General features: G+C 41.4%; 1 protein-coding gene across 1 annotated transcript; it reads right to left on the bottom strand.

Moving 5' to 3' along the window:
* Positions 1–43: 43 nt before the first annotated feature.
* On the bottom strand, positions 44–14,493 carry LOC147306188 (proteasomal ubiquitin receptor ADRM1-like). Its single transcript, XM_086276754.1, has 11 exons — positions 14,420–14,493; positions 12,986–13,835; positions 11,112–11,369; positions 10,914–11,030; positions 9,876–9,999; positions 9,688–9,774; positions 9,488–9,590; positions 7,725–7,966; positions 6,319–6,476; positions 5,860–5,962; positions 44–390 (listed from the first exon to the last, which is right to left on the bottom strand). Exons 2-11 carry the CDS (start codon positions 13,187–13,189, stop codon positions 287–289), a joined length of 1,500 nt encoding a protein of 499 aa, XP_086132880.1. The 5' UTR covers positions 13,190–13,835; positions 14,420–14,493; the 3' UTR covers positions 44–286.
* Positions 14,494–14,879: the final 386 nt, after the last annotated feature.

Genomic DNA, 14,879 nt, shown 5'->3' with positions numbered 1-14,879 from the left:
GTCTTCTTGGCTACTAAAACAAAAACAGTCAGACACTAACAAGTGTTTCTATTATTTTTACTGTTCCCTCATGTTTGGACAGGATAGGCTAGTAGCTGACATGCAGGTGGAGTACATGTTCACCCAGTTACATCAGTAGATATTAATTCAACACAGCACTATCAGCTGGGAGTCACACTTTCCACTACATCAACCACAATCTTTACCCTTGAGGTGTGGCGGGAATAAAACGGCAGCTAAGCAGCAAAATAAATACATTAAATAATAATATTTCTTAAAAGAGCGCTCAGTCCAGACTCATGTCTTCATCGTCGTCTTTCTTGTCTTTGGAGTCGCCGTCTTGATCAGACTTTGTCTCCGTCTCCATGGCTTTAGCAAAAGCCTCCACATCTGGAAAGAATAAAGGAGCAGAATTCAAAGCTGGAGCTGAAGTTAACCTGCTCAGCTAACTACATGATAACCTGGAAGCAATTTCTCATCCACAGTTTAAAGAGCTTTTCTCCACTAAAGTTAAAACAATTACTACATTTCAAATTTTACCTGGACAGAAAATTATTTCTGTTAGCATTTAACACGTTTTGTTTCAAAACTTCACACAGATGCAAACATAATTTTATTTGTTTACTACAAAATTAATCTATCGCTGGTTCTTACTGCAACGTTAGTGTCAAAGCATTTTAATATTGTGGCGTTAAGGATTTAAAACAAGTACAGTGTTATTAAAATATAATTAAACTGCTTTTATTCAATCAAATATTTAAGTGTAAAAAAAAATAAATCACAAACTCCAAAGTCTGTCGACTAACATCAACCCAGGTGAAATGTTGTTAAGAATATATAAAGTAGCATAATTAAGCTGTCAAAGTTTGGTCTAAACTTAAAACGAAACTTTTTATTAAAAATAAAATCACATGAAGTTGATCTAAAACAGAGATAAAACCTACAGCTATTCATGGATTATTGCTAATGTAATATTTGCCTTGGTGTACTAAGGCCCAGTTTCAGCTCCTTTGTGTTTCTTTGTTGATCAAAGGCTGATTGTTAAAGTTTTTCAAATGATCAATCACATTAGCACAGCTGCTGAACTGATTAAAGCAGGATTAAATCAGACTTAAATAAAACAGAATTGAAGCATTCTTGTTCCAACAATTTGCGACTGTTCCATGTGGGGACTCAACACAAAGGAAACGTCAGATTTCATACGACACTGTGTACGAACAGAAGCTGGAGGTGCACAGCGAAGTACATGCTGCTCAGCGGGCAGCTTCATTAAATCATACGCATGAGAGAGATTTTTTCTGGCACGCTCCTGCACAGAAAGGCTTTCATCTTTCATTCCAGTATTACAATTTAGGCCTTGCAGGAATGTGGCAGTTTCTATTGAGGCTGAGTGACGCACATTTCATCATTACAGGGCGAGCAGGAGGCCCCGCGCGGACGTCAGCGTGCCCTCTGATTTGTTGCGACACATAAATGGACCAACTATGCGTCTGTCATTCAGGCAGATTTATATATATATATATATATATATATATATATATATATATATATATATATATATACATATATACATATATTAGGGGTGCAACGATACACAAAATTCACGGTTCGGTTCGGTTCGATACTTTGGTGTCACGGTTCGATATTTTTTCGATACAAAAAAAATGTTCATGCCTTTTTAATTTGTCATTTATTAAAATTATAAATATATATTTTAACTCAAAAGTACAGTTTTTAAATTTAACCCTAACCCTTGTGCGTGTTTTTTATTTTGACAGCGAATGCGCACCTGCGGACCACTTATGTGCAGCCCTGGTTATTTAGCTCGTCATATTGCAGCCACAGAAATTCTTTTGTCCATAAAACCATAAAGCTGCACTTTCTTTTTGCCTTATAGTCTGATTTGTCATAACTTCTCCGTTTTGTGGTAAGCTTTTCTTTGGCTGTCACTTCTTCACCCTGACCTGTCTTATTTGGCTCAGCAGAACTAAAATATATATCTGTCTGTGAAGGTTCTCAGTCATCCAGGTCATCGTAGTCAAATATATATCCTGCTGCTTTTACACGCGCACTTACATAAGCTCAGCGATTCTCTGCGCGATCAACCTCTCACATGTTTAAGCTTGCTGCGTCATGTTTGCATAGTAAGCTAACAATTAATAAGACGATGTCAGAGGAATTGGTGCACAAATTATCATCACTCACAGATCAGTGCTGTCGCTCTCTATACACAGTTCGCACGATTGCAAAGTGAAAGCAAAAAAACAAGCGCAAATTCAAACGCGACTTCAATATGTCACATATTGACAGTGGCTCACGATGCCAATGACATAATTACCCAGCTACATTTCTGAAAGAATGCAAAAGCATTGACATATATTTTTCCTACAATAGCCCGACGGGCAGGGAAGAGATAGATTTTGGTAGCCCGACTGAAAAGATCGCTAGCCCCGGGACGTCGGGCTAGCGATATTGCGAGCCCTGTATCTGATTGAGGAATCACTCATCTTTGGAAAAGAGAGTTTATTACAGAGAAATGGCTCTTTCCAAAATAAAAGCTATACTATCCGCTTCTTCTGGGCTATATTCTCAGCAGCATAAGGAGAATCATGTGCTAACAGCTGTCTAAATGACTCGGCTAAAGTTAGTAGCATGCTTGCTTGTTTTTTTTCTGCTTCAACTTGTCTTTGCACTAGGATGATGTCGGCGTAAATGTGGAGTCATATTCGTTGTGTTCCCACTAGTGCTTTCAGGTTAATCTCGTTGAAATGACCTTAACGCCACAACACGGCAAATCTCCGTTAACGAGCTACCGCCGATCGCCCCATGCATGGGGCTAGATGGCCAACATGTTAACGAGCTAACTGCGCTAACACACTAGCTCCCACCCATGTAATTGAGCATTGCATGGCAAACATACTGTTTTACTTTAGTCCATGACTCGCTTACCTTCAGGGTCATACGTCACATGAAAACCAAAATAATTCCAAACGCCAGATCTGAATGCCCTGCACTCTTCCTTCTGACGATGCTGTCTGTGTTGAGCGCTCAGTGAATCTGCGTTCGACTACTCCGCCTAGGCTGCACTGTCGAGCCTAGGCGGAGTAGTCGAACACAGATCCACTGAGCGCTCAACACAGACAGCATCGTCAGAAGGAAAGTTGATAAAATAAATTAAAAATTTTGTATTGTTCGATACATATGCGTACCGAACCGAAAGCACTGTATCGAACGGTTCAATATCGATACGAATATCGTTGCACCCCTCATGGAAAACTAAACTCAGCCTAAGAAGAAGAAACTGAAAAAAAATATGTTTTTAACGATATACTAAAACCCATAAAGAAAACTTCTGGACTTCACTTTTGAAGCATAAGTGTTAGTATCCTGGCCGCCCTCCACTCAACGTTGATTCCTCACATTTAGAGGTGACCATATTTTGTAGAGAAGGTGGTCTCCTAAGCCTCAAGGCTGGTTTAAATTTTTATTACTTGTTTTAAGAGTCTCACTGGTTTGGCGCCACCCTCTTGAGCAGCCCTAAAATCCTCCCAGAGCCCTGATGCTACATTACAAACCTACTGCTCTTAGACATTCACAGAGCCAAGCTCCAAAGCGAACGATGCAACAGAACCTGCTCAGTCACTAATTCACTTTAAAACACGGTCTTCCTCCCACAAAGACAGCATTTGATAAGCTCCCCAGTACCCTTAATGTCAAGTTTGAACCTCTCAGTATATCAATAAAACATGTAGATTTGCGTCCATTAGAATAGCTTCTAATGGCTTTTTTAACGTCCGTGTAGCACGTTGGTGAGCTGAGCTTGTTTTAGATGTGCTGTAGAAATAAACTTTGACCTGACTTGTAAATAAAAAAAACTAAGCACAAGCTTATTGGACGGGCTCTGTCGCACAGCAGATACAGTGGTATGCAAAAGTTTGGGCACCCCTGATAATTTTCATGTTTTTCCTTCATAAATCATTGGTTGTTTGGATCAGCAATTTCATTTAAATATATCATATAGCAGATGAACACAATGAAATTTGAGAAGTGAAATGAAGTTTATAGGATTTACAGAAAGTGTGCAATAGTTACTTAAACTAAATTAGGCAGGTACATAAATTTGGGCACCCTTGTTGTTTTATTCATTTGAATACCTTTAGCAATAATTATTGAAACATAGAATTTATTTGGTAAGCTCATTGACCCTTAACATACATACACAGGTAAATCCAGTCATGACAAATGACTGGATTTAGGGCGGCCAATTGCAAGTTTTTCTCCTCTTTGCATCTTCTCTCGAGAGTGGCTACATGGGAGCCTCAAAACAACTCTCAAATGACCTGAAAACTAAGATTGTTCAACATCATGGTTTAGGGGAAGGATCCAAAAAGCTATCTTGGAGATTTCAGCTGTCAGTTTCCATTGTGAGGAACACAGTGAGGAAATGGAAGACCACAGGGACAGTTCTAGTTAAGGCCGAAAGTGACAGGTCAAGGAAAATCTTACATAAGCAGAGATGAAGGATGGCGAGAACAGTCATAGTCAACCCACACACCAGCTCCAAAGACCTGCAACATTATCTTGCTGCAGATGGTGTCACTATGCATCGTTCAACTATTCAGCGCAGTTTGCACAAGGAGATGCTGTACGGGAGAGTGATGCAGAGGAAGCCTTTTCTGCGCACATGCCACAAACAGAGTCGCTTGAGGTATGATTAAGCACATTTGGACAAGCCAGCTTCATTTTGGAATAAGGTGCTGTGGACTGATGAAACTAAAACTGAGTTATTTGGGCATAACAAGAGGCGGTATGCATGGTGGAAAAAGACCACAGCATTCCAAGAGAAAGACTTGCTACCCACAGTAAAATTTGGTGGCGGTTCCATCATGCTGTGGGGCTGTGTGGCCAGTGCAGGTACTGGGAATCTTGGTAAAGTTGAGGGTTGCATGGATTCCAATCAATATCAGCAGATTCTTGAGAACAATGTTCAAGAATCAGTGACAAAGTTGAAGTTGAAGGGCTGGATATTTCAACATGACCCTAAACACTGCTCAAAATCCACTAAGGCATTCATGCAGAGGAACAAGTACAACGTTCTGGAATGGCCATCTCAGTCCTCAGACCTGAATATTATTGAAAATCTATGGTGTGACTTAAAGCAGGCTGTCCATGCTCAGAAACCATCAAACCTGACTGAACTGGAGATGTTTTGTAAAGACGAAAGGTCCAAAATCCCTTCACCCAGAATCCAGACTCTCATTGGAAGCGATCAGAAGTGTTTGGAGGCTAAATGTCAACTAAATGTTGATGTAATTTTCTGTTGGGGTGCCCAAATTTATGTACCTGCCTAATTTAGTTTAAGTTACTATTGCACACTTTCTGTAAATCCTATAAACTTCATTTCACTTCTCAAATACCATTGTGTTCATCTGCTATATGATATATTTAAATGAAATTGCTGATCCAAACAACCAATGATTTATGAAGGAAAATCATGAAAATTATCAGGGGTGCCCAAACTTTTGCACACCACTGTAGATGTCAGTATTTGTCGATGTGAAAACAATCGAGGCCACAAACAGCAGTAAGCATGATTTTTATGCTGTCACGTTTTAACATCGCAACGTGCGAGTCTGTGTGGACTGAAACAGGTTTGGAGCGTCCGCTAGGACAGCTGCATGCCGTTCTGCAAACTTTTCAGTGTTAGTGCGCTTTAAAAATCGTCTCACTTGCTGCACATTATTAAATGTTTCTTACATTTCACGGCTGACAAAACGTAATGTTGCTGTTGACCTTTAAGTTTTGCAGAGCTGAAACAATCAGGTACAGCGTCTCTGCGCGACATGAGTCAACACTGACCTCCTTTGTTAGCAGCGTCGACGGCCTCTGCAGGCAAGCCAAACTGGTTCATTAGAGGCCCCAGCTGCCCGGACGCCAGCGCGCTGCTGAACATGCTCATAGCCTGCAGAGAGACCATAAATACCAACAATAAGGACAAATGCCACTACAAGATGCTAAATGCCAACAACCCGGATCCTCTCAAACACACCGTATCTCAGTTCAGATGAAATTTCTGAAATCAAGGATAATAAAATATTTAGGTTTAGTAGGAAAATGTGTGCATTTATCAGCCTGAAACTGCTACAGGTGCAACAAATGTGGATATAATATGACACAGCATAAACCAAACACTATAATAAAAGAAGAACAAAGCTACAGCAGTTTTAAATGACAAATGAGGAAACTGTATCACTTTGAAGGGAACAGTCAGTTCCTCTCTGTTTAAAAAAAAAAAAAAAAACTATACAGGACATCCACCTGCTGAAACTGAGGTGAGCTCAGCGTGTTTTGCAGCTCCTCTGAGCTCTGAGGCAGGGACTCTCCGGAGGGCAGATAGGGCATCAACCTCTGCTGAACCTCAGGATTGGCCAAGATGGGAGCCATGATCTCAGGCGTCAGGACGCTCGCGAGGTCCACTACGGGCAACAAAGACCCACACTGACTGGTTAATGCAAACAACAACATTATCATTCATATTTCAAACATACGAGACACAAAAATCACTTTTTTCAAGCACAGTTAGATGCAAGTGAATCTGTAATCTGTAATTCTGAGCCTCAGTGAGATTATTGCTGCTTTAGATCATGAGGTTTCTTTCTGACTTAAGGGTAATAATTCAGTCATCTGTGCCATAGCGCCATAGAAAATCTTTATTATTGGAGCTTAAACGGTCAAACAATGGAGCTCTCAAAGGGCTTTATGATCTCAGTCACTATTGTTAATTTAGTAAAATTATGATTGAAATTAAAGTTAAAAGGGAAGATAAAGCAGGCTGTGCTTCAGGTCGTGACTACTTTTACTTCTTTGTGTTCCTCAGTTACAAAGTCAGATAAAATCTTCGTCTGAGATGTTTAGTGGTGGCTGTGAGATCACCTGTATGTCGAGTCAGGTTTTGACGTTATCTCTGAGGGTGGATCTGACTGATCCCTAAAGTATATTCTGCTTTACTGTCCTTATGAAGTCCACAAGAATACAGGTTTAAGGCCTGGATGCTGATGTGCTGGGAGTGAATCAAACAGTAAGTTAGGAAGTCTTCATCTGAGAGAACCTCTGTTGGTTCATTCACCAACTAATAACCATTTAACCCCCACAGCCTATCTAAGCATTGCACTGACCAGAACCACAGTGCACCCAGCTTCTAAAGGCCCAATAGGTGATGCTATCAGGTCAATATGGACCAGACCTCTAAGGAATGTTTCCAGCCCCAATCTGGTGCTAGCAATTTGTATCTAATAAAATGTCTAATGAGGGCATATTGTGCAATTTTTCTTATAAAACTTAATTCAATATCACACACTGTCTTTGGCCCTTTTCTTCCTCTGCCATCTTACTTTTTGTATATTAATCTGTCAGCACATCAGCAGGAAGCTGTGCCTAATGTAGCGCAGCACAATGAAATTTAATCAAAACAGTGACAGCCTGCAGAATTTTCAGGGGATTCGTGCTCCTGCAGCAAACTGAATTATAATGCAAAAATTACGCAGAATTAGCGACACTGTTGTGATCACAGTCTTAATTATTTGGCGCTTAATTAGTGAAGATTTCACTAATTAGGTCTAATTATTCATTTACTTTCAGATTTAAAACCAAAAAAACCCAAAAACAAATCTCAGTTTTTAGGAGAACAAAGTTCAATTTTCCTGAAGCTTCCATCAAATCCTCACCTCCCTGGCTGCTGGCAGGTACGTTCATGGTGGCCAGGATGCTCTGCAGGTCTCTCAGCTGGATGGGCTGCGTGGGGTTGGCTGCTGCTGCCGCCACGGAGGACACAGCAGGGGTGGAGGGGGTGGTGGCTGTTGGGGAGGCCGCTGAGGTGGCAGAGGGAGTGATGGGAGTGGTGGGAACCTGGGAGGAGCCGAGCCGACTAGCAGCGGAGGTAGAGGTTGGGGTGACGGCTGTGGACGGACTGTGGATGGAAATGTTTAGCAAAACATTATGTAAAATCACAACCCCTAACCCTTCACCAGAGGTTGTTTGGTTTCCCTGATTTATAAATCATGGCAATCCTCCTGGCCCTTAACAGCGTACACTACATTACTCTGTTTGTGTCGGGGGACCCGATCTTTGGGGTGGACCAATTTTTGGCGCAGTGTGTTTTGGGGTTTGAAAGCCACAGAGATGCTATGTTTAGAGAAAATGTGTCTCAAATGTTCCGATACTCCTGACACATAAGAGATCACTAAGGGTTTTCGCTTCGGTAGCAGTCCTTATTTCCTGGATCGGCTGGAGCTTTCTTTATGCGCCTTCTCAGCTTTGACAAACGTCCAGCTGGGATAACCACATGTACTCAGGGCCTTCTTGATGTGACGTTCTTCTGCTTCCCTGGCCGCTCTGTCTGCGGGGATGGTGTTCGCTCTATGTTGAAGCATCCTGATGACACCCAGTTTGTGCTCCAGTGGCTGATGAGAGTCAAACCTTAAATACTGATCCATCTGTGTTGGTTTACGGTACACATCAACTTTTAAATGTCCCCGATTACTGATGGAAATCTCAGTATAAGAAGGCTAACCTGCCATTTTTTATATCCTCCCTGGTGAACTTGATGTGTTGGTCCACTGAGCTAATGTGATCTGTGAATTGTGGTACGTCCTTGGATTTGATTTTGATCAATGGTCTTTTATTGTAAAGCACTTTGTGATTTTTATTTTTGAAAAGTGCTATATAAATACATTTTACTTACTTATTTTCTTACTTATCAGTGGTTGTTGATCAATGGTCATGACAATTTGCATATTAATGATCAAGGAACTGACCTCACAGCCTGTTGTTCACCAGTGGTGCTAGTTTCAGTCATTATGCAAAGGTACTGTTTTATAAGGCTGGGAAAACCTGCAGTCAGCAGAGACTGAAGAAGTCAACTGGATGAGTGATGAAACATTTCTCCCATTGAAAAAGCTACATCCAGATGAACAGAATCAACTTTTTGGGATTTTGGAAATAATCATATCAGTTGGAGCTCAGAGCTTCTCTGGAAGAAAACTCATGACTCATTACAAACTGAACTCAAAGAAGGATTTAGCTTTCAGGTTGCAAAGCAAAAGTAAACATGCATTCTTTTTCATGACCAGCAGGTGGCGACTTAGCGTTGAAGTATATAAAAAAAAAAAGACTCCTCACTTTACCTCTGACCTTAGTGATTTTAATCTCAGTGTCAGAAAAGTCAAAATTGCTCATCTTAAGGATTCAAAAGGGGAACTTGCTAATCATTGGGTGACAGCTCCATATCTATGTCCATCTTTTATATACAGTTCATGGCTAAACTGTTATTTTTAAGGTTATAGTCAACATTTGAGCTCTGCTGTACTGATGCTAAAACCTTCTCTTTCATAGCTTCCCTTTTATTGGAACTTCTCATTTTATCTTGTTTTCCACCTCAAAAATATTCTGGAATCCTTCAATATATTTAACAGAAATGTAAATAAGACACCTTGTGGAGGAGTTGCTGGCTGCAGGAACGCTGCTGCTGCTGCTGCTGCTGCTACTTCCAAGAAGGTTGGCCAAGCCTGGACCAGCCAGTGTCCCGAGACCACCTGTCAATCACACAAACAGAGCTCAACATCTCACCGATATTGTTAATGAGATGTTTTCACGCTGTTAGCTTGTGGACTCAGTCATGAAGGTACTCACCAATCCCTCCCAGTCCAGTTGGTCCAATAAGCTGCATCAGCTGGTTGTGGCTCATGTTACCCAGAAGGCTCTGCAGGCCACCCTCACCTTTACATGCAAGCAGAGAAGACAGGTGACACCCATGAAGGTGAGACAGTTCAGCTTCTTACCCACGACAGGTTTAAACTACGACACAGCGTGTTTGTTACCTCCGAGCGCAGACAGATCGTGTCCTCCGCTGCCGCCGCTGCCGAGAGCACCGGGCATGGGCGGGTTGTTAAGATACTCGTTCACTTTGCGGCAGTACTCGTCATCCTTGTCAGTCTTTGGCTCCTGAGATCAGAAAAACAAAATGCCAGGGTTACTGAACATTAACATTTTGAGGTGTAAAGCAGAACAAGCCTTATTATTGCAATACACAAAAACAAAAGATCATGAATGTTGTTTTTTTGCTTCGTTTTTATCCTTTGTATCCTCTCATTTCCTCTAAACGTCTGCCAAAGGCATCCGGGTCTGTTTAAGCAGTCAACAGAAAGCTACCTGTCCTATGACTTCAGCTTGAATGGGAATATTGCTCACGCTGGAAACTGAAAATCCCTTCCAAGGGAAACTTGGCCTACTACCAAAGAGTGCTGGATCTGAACCAGAAGCAGGAAGATTTGTTATCGGCTTACGTGAAAGGAAGGTGACAGAAACGAGGTGGATTCTTATGTGTAAAAATCAGTCAAATCTGATTTTCAAATCTTTCTTTTTCACTCACTGTGTGTTTTACACCTCTCTGCATTTAATCGTTAGTTATCACAGCCTGTCTTTGTCCTGCCTTCCTCCCCTCACCCTCAAACGCTCATGGCAGAAGGCTGATTGTTGGGGTTTTCTCTGTATTATTGTAGGATCCAGACAATATAAAGGGTGTTGAGGCAACTGTTGCTGATTGTTGTTGTGATTTGGCCCTAAATAAATAAAACAGAATTTTAAAAATTGACAATTGAACTGATTTTCCATGTAATGACCCAGGGGCCAGTTATATGGACAGCACAACAGATGAACCAGTTTTTGTCTGCTTGGTTTGAAGTGAACTGGGATGTCATGAGATGATTCTCCTGAATCTTCTTCAATTTAGTGAAACATTCAGGAGAAAAGTCAGTAACCTTTCGGTAAGAAATAATTATATTTAGCTTGAATAAAAAGAGAAAACATGCTGGGAAACAAAGGATTAGTAAACAGACGAGTCTGGAGCAGCTGCATACCTGCATCCAGAAGAAGAGTCTTTTGGAGCCAGCTTTGAATTTCAGCACATAAACTCGTCCGGTAGTGCACTGATTCACCCGTTTGAACTCGCAGTCATCAGGAAAGATGATCAGGTCCTAAATTGGCAAATGGAAATGACTGCTGTGATATTAAGAAATTCAAACACCAGTTAACCTCATCTGGATGGCGTTACCTACATCGTCCACGTTCCCGGTGGTCCGATCCTTCCAGCAGAAATGGATGAGGGAGTCGTCCGTCTGTTGGATGTAGACCTGACCTTTACGCTTGTCAGGCGTCACCGTGCTGCCCTTCATGGTCATCTTACCAGCACGAAACTCCACCAGGTACTTACTGGAGGAGCCGCGGGACCCAGACACCATGCTGGGGAACAACGCTCCAGAGGCCATGATGATGACGGTGATAAGCACTGACTGGTTTACAGCTGCTTTAGTGACCTAAATATTAGAATAAAATAACATGTAATTATGTTATGGTCCACAATCTTATTCTCTGTGCTTATAATGAGTCAAATAATAATCTTCTCAGATTTTATGACTCTATGATCCTTTCTTTGTAACATCTGTTTGTCTGCAGCAGATAAGATGATCACAGCAGTACAGATTACATAATATATTTGTTTTTTCTCATTTGGTTTTTTTATATTTCATCCTTTTGATTAGCTATTTTGTGACTTTGCATTCAAACTAAACTCAACCTTCTCTGTTTATCATGAACATTGAGGCGATGCATCACGTTGCACAGCACACCCAGCCTCTCTGTATCGACGAGGTCTGGTCACCGACCATCTAACTCCATCTTCTTACCCACGCTACAACAAGAAGTCTCTATAAACTTTGTTTGTACTTTAAGTGAAGCTTCACATTCAAGCACAGCAGAAGGGAAAGCAGCTTCAATCTCTGTTTTCTAGCATCGCACTAAAAATATTAGTTCTGATCTGTCCATCATAAAATGAAAATGACACCAAACTTCACACTCGTTCCTTTTATGAGAGGCTTTTATATGCAAGGAGCAGCTCTATTTACTTTGAACCCTCTAAGCACTCTTCTCCCTGTTCACAAATGACAGCACCTCAGAAGGGCTGTCTGCAGATTGTGATGTTTGCGATGACACGATGGTCATGAGTCTGATGACCTCTTCCAACCTCCCCACTCTGGTAGGCGCTACAGATCAGTCTACACCAAAGTGAGGTTTGGAGATAGTCCTACTTCTTCATTGTTCCATCCACTTTGTGTGGCGAACTGACTGCACAAAAGCTGCAGGGCACGATGCTACCACCACCATGCTTGACAGCTTACATAGTCTGAAAGTCTCACCTTTATTCCTACAAACACACCTCTCTTATTTTTTTGATTGGCAACCTTTTCAGTCAATTTTCTGTCCTTATTCTGATTTCCATCAGGTAGGATATTTTTTCTCCTTACCTAGAGTCCTTGAAATTATAAAATATTCTCGGCAATATATTATCAGCATAAATTCTCACATTTTAGAGCAGGTAAATGTTTGATAGTTCTGACTGAGACAATACCTGAAAGCTAAATCCATTTGTGGGATTTGTTCTGAAGTATAATCATTGCAGCTTTATAACACACACCCTGCTCATGCATTGGATGAAACGCTGTGTAACCACGATGAAGACTAGTATTACCCAGCATTTACAATCATCGCAGACCTTCATTCTGGTCTGCACTTGGATTTTTGAAGCCTAACAGCCAATTTAATGTAAACGTGTCATTGTGTTAGAAGCATTAAGGATTAACACAGCTCTGCTACATCATCGTGATCACTGTAAATCTAACTAAGACTGTGGTTTAGATGCATATTTGATAATGTAGCTGGAGTTAAACCACTGCTTCCATAATAACAACAGGGACAGGAGCAGCCTCCAGCCCCTCACAGATGACTCTGCATCCCACAGCCCGTCCTAAGCTACGTGAGGTCGAGCCCGGGCTGTGGCTCTAAATTCACACACAGTGAAAATAAACCTGTTCCCGTAGTCCACGTTACCAAATTCAAACATTTACATGTAAAGAAATAAGATGTTTTTACTCACGCTTCTCTCAGAAATATCGTTCGGCCGCAGAAAGGTCGGGCTCGGCGTCGGCAACTTTGATTGGCTGAGCGGTGCCGGTGCTTCGCTGTGATTGGTGGAATCATGTGTCAATAAGGTGGACTTTAAATCCGCTGCGCATGTTTGGTAGAGATAACACGAGCCACTCGTTTTACGTATCAAACCTGCAGGTTTGGAGATTTTCATACGTTTACTGAGCTCAGCAAAACATTTTCCAGTTACAGTCTGATGAATCGACAAAGATCTTGTGGAATAAAGTCACTCTGAAAGCAAGAAAATATTAAAGGAAAATATGTCTGTGAAGGTTCTCAGTCATCCAGGCCATCGTAGTGGGACACTCCCACTAGGTTTATATCTGGGACTCTCCACCATTTGACCTTAGAACTGAAGAAGCTTCTCGGATGAGAGGTGAAACGTCTTCAAGTAACTTAAAGAAGTCCAGACGCTTTTCTTTGCAAGCTCCTTTGACTATTAAAGGAAAGTATTTTGAGTGATTAGGGCTCCATGCCATAACTTCCACTTCTGCCTATAGTGAACCCAAGGTGCGCAGATCCCATTAAACTAGAGCTGGGAGGTCAGAAACTCTGATATATCCAGCTTTAAAATAAAATTCAGGCTTCAGGTTTGGCATTTAGCAAGTGGATGACAATAATATTATTGGATGCAACTTTGCCAACTGCCTCTGAGTAAATCTTGAGAGGATGAAAGGAAGCTGAAGGCTGTAATTATGGTCTTACGTGATAGTCTTCTTGCACATCTGTAATTATGGTTAATATGAAGGCAACAAGTTCAGCTGCAGCTCGGTTTTGACACACACCATCTTTGCCTTTGCCTGAAATAGAAAAATAAATAGCTTTCTATTCATTTTAGGCATAGGATTAAGAAGCAAGTGAACTCACACTTTACTTGAACCTTCGCCCACTTTCTTCACATTAATGGGCTAAAAGCAAGAAGCCAGAAAAGTAAATATGGGCCAGGATAAAACGGAAATTAGCTGCAAAGTTTTGAACCACTTAAGAATAATCACCTTTGCATTTCATTGCTTTAATATTACACGCAGCACATAGGAGCCTGTATCACTGGGCTCCTATGTGCCCAGCGATACAGGTGAGCAGCCCCACCGTGTGCATTATTGTTTAATAAAGCTGGTGTGCTACACATTTTAGTTTTCATGATGCAATAAATGTGTAAAACTGTTTTGTTTTGTCTCTACATACTTAAAGATTCACATTTTTGGGCGCTGCACAGCACTACAATAAATGGTGGGTTTAACAAATGTATTGACTCATCTGTCTAGGAATTTGACATTTTTAAACACAGCCCAGAGGTCTCAGAGGCTCGGAATTAAATGTTTTCTTCTTCTTTCAGCTGCTCCCTTTACGGGTTGCCAGAGCGGATCATCTGCCTCCATCTCACCTTATTTGTAGCGTCCTCCCATGTTGCATCAACCCTCTGAAATCCTCCTTCACTACATCCATTAATCTTCTCTGAGGTCTTCCTGTCTACCAGCTCCATATTCAGCATTCTTTCTTTAGTATACCCACCATCCCTCCTCTGCACATGTCCAAACCATCTCTAACTTTGTCTCCAAACTGCTCGACCTGAACTGTCTCTCTGATGTTCTCATTTCTAATCCTGTCCACTCTCTCAGTGCAAATCCTAATCTCTTCAGGTCTGCCTCCTGTCTTTCATCACTACCATCTTGTAAACCTTCCCTTTCACGCTATCCTTCTGTCACAAACCATGTGCTCCACCCTCCCTGCACTAATTTCTTCACCGTTCATGTACTGTGTTACTTTGGATGGTTAAGCTAGGCACTTAAACTCATCTACCTTCCCAGCCTCTGCTCCTTGCATTATTCCGTTTTGCCTCTGCT

Source organism: Aulonocara sp. 'chitande type north' Nkhata Bay, linkage group LG20, assembly GCF_057382095.1.
Source record: "Aulonocara sp. 'chitande type north' Nkhata Bay isolate Kocher_YH1m ecotype deep benthic linkage group LG20, A_spYH_male_GT1.1, whole genome shotgun sequence".
Lineage (NCBI taxonomy): Eukaryota > Metazoa > Chordata > Actinopteri > Cichliformes > Cichlidae > Aulonocara > Aulonocara sp. 'chitande type north' Nkhata Bay.
The sequence above is the reverse complement of the archived record's forward strand: the minus strand, read 5'-3'. Positions and strand labels throughout refer to the sequence as shown.

Coding starts and splice junctions, on each gene's coding strand:
- LOC147306188 (XM_086276754.1), bottom strand. CDS start 13,189: ATGAAAATCTCCAAACCTGCAGGTTTGATACGTAAAACGAGTGGCTCG. Junction 9,591..9,687: donor AACTGGACTGGGAGGGATTG/GTGAGTACCTTC, acceptor TGTGATTGACAG/GTGGTCTCGGGACACTGGCT. Junction 6,477..7,724: donor ACCTGCCAGCAGCCAGGGAG/GTGAGGATTTGA, acceptor TGTTGCCCGTAG/TGGACCTCGCGAGCGTCCTG.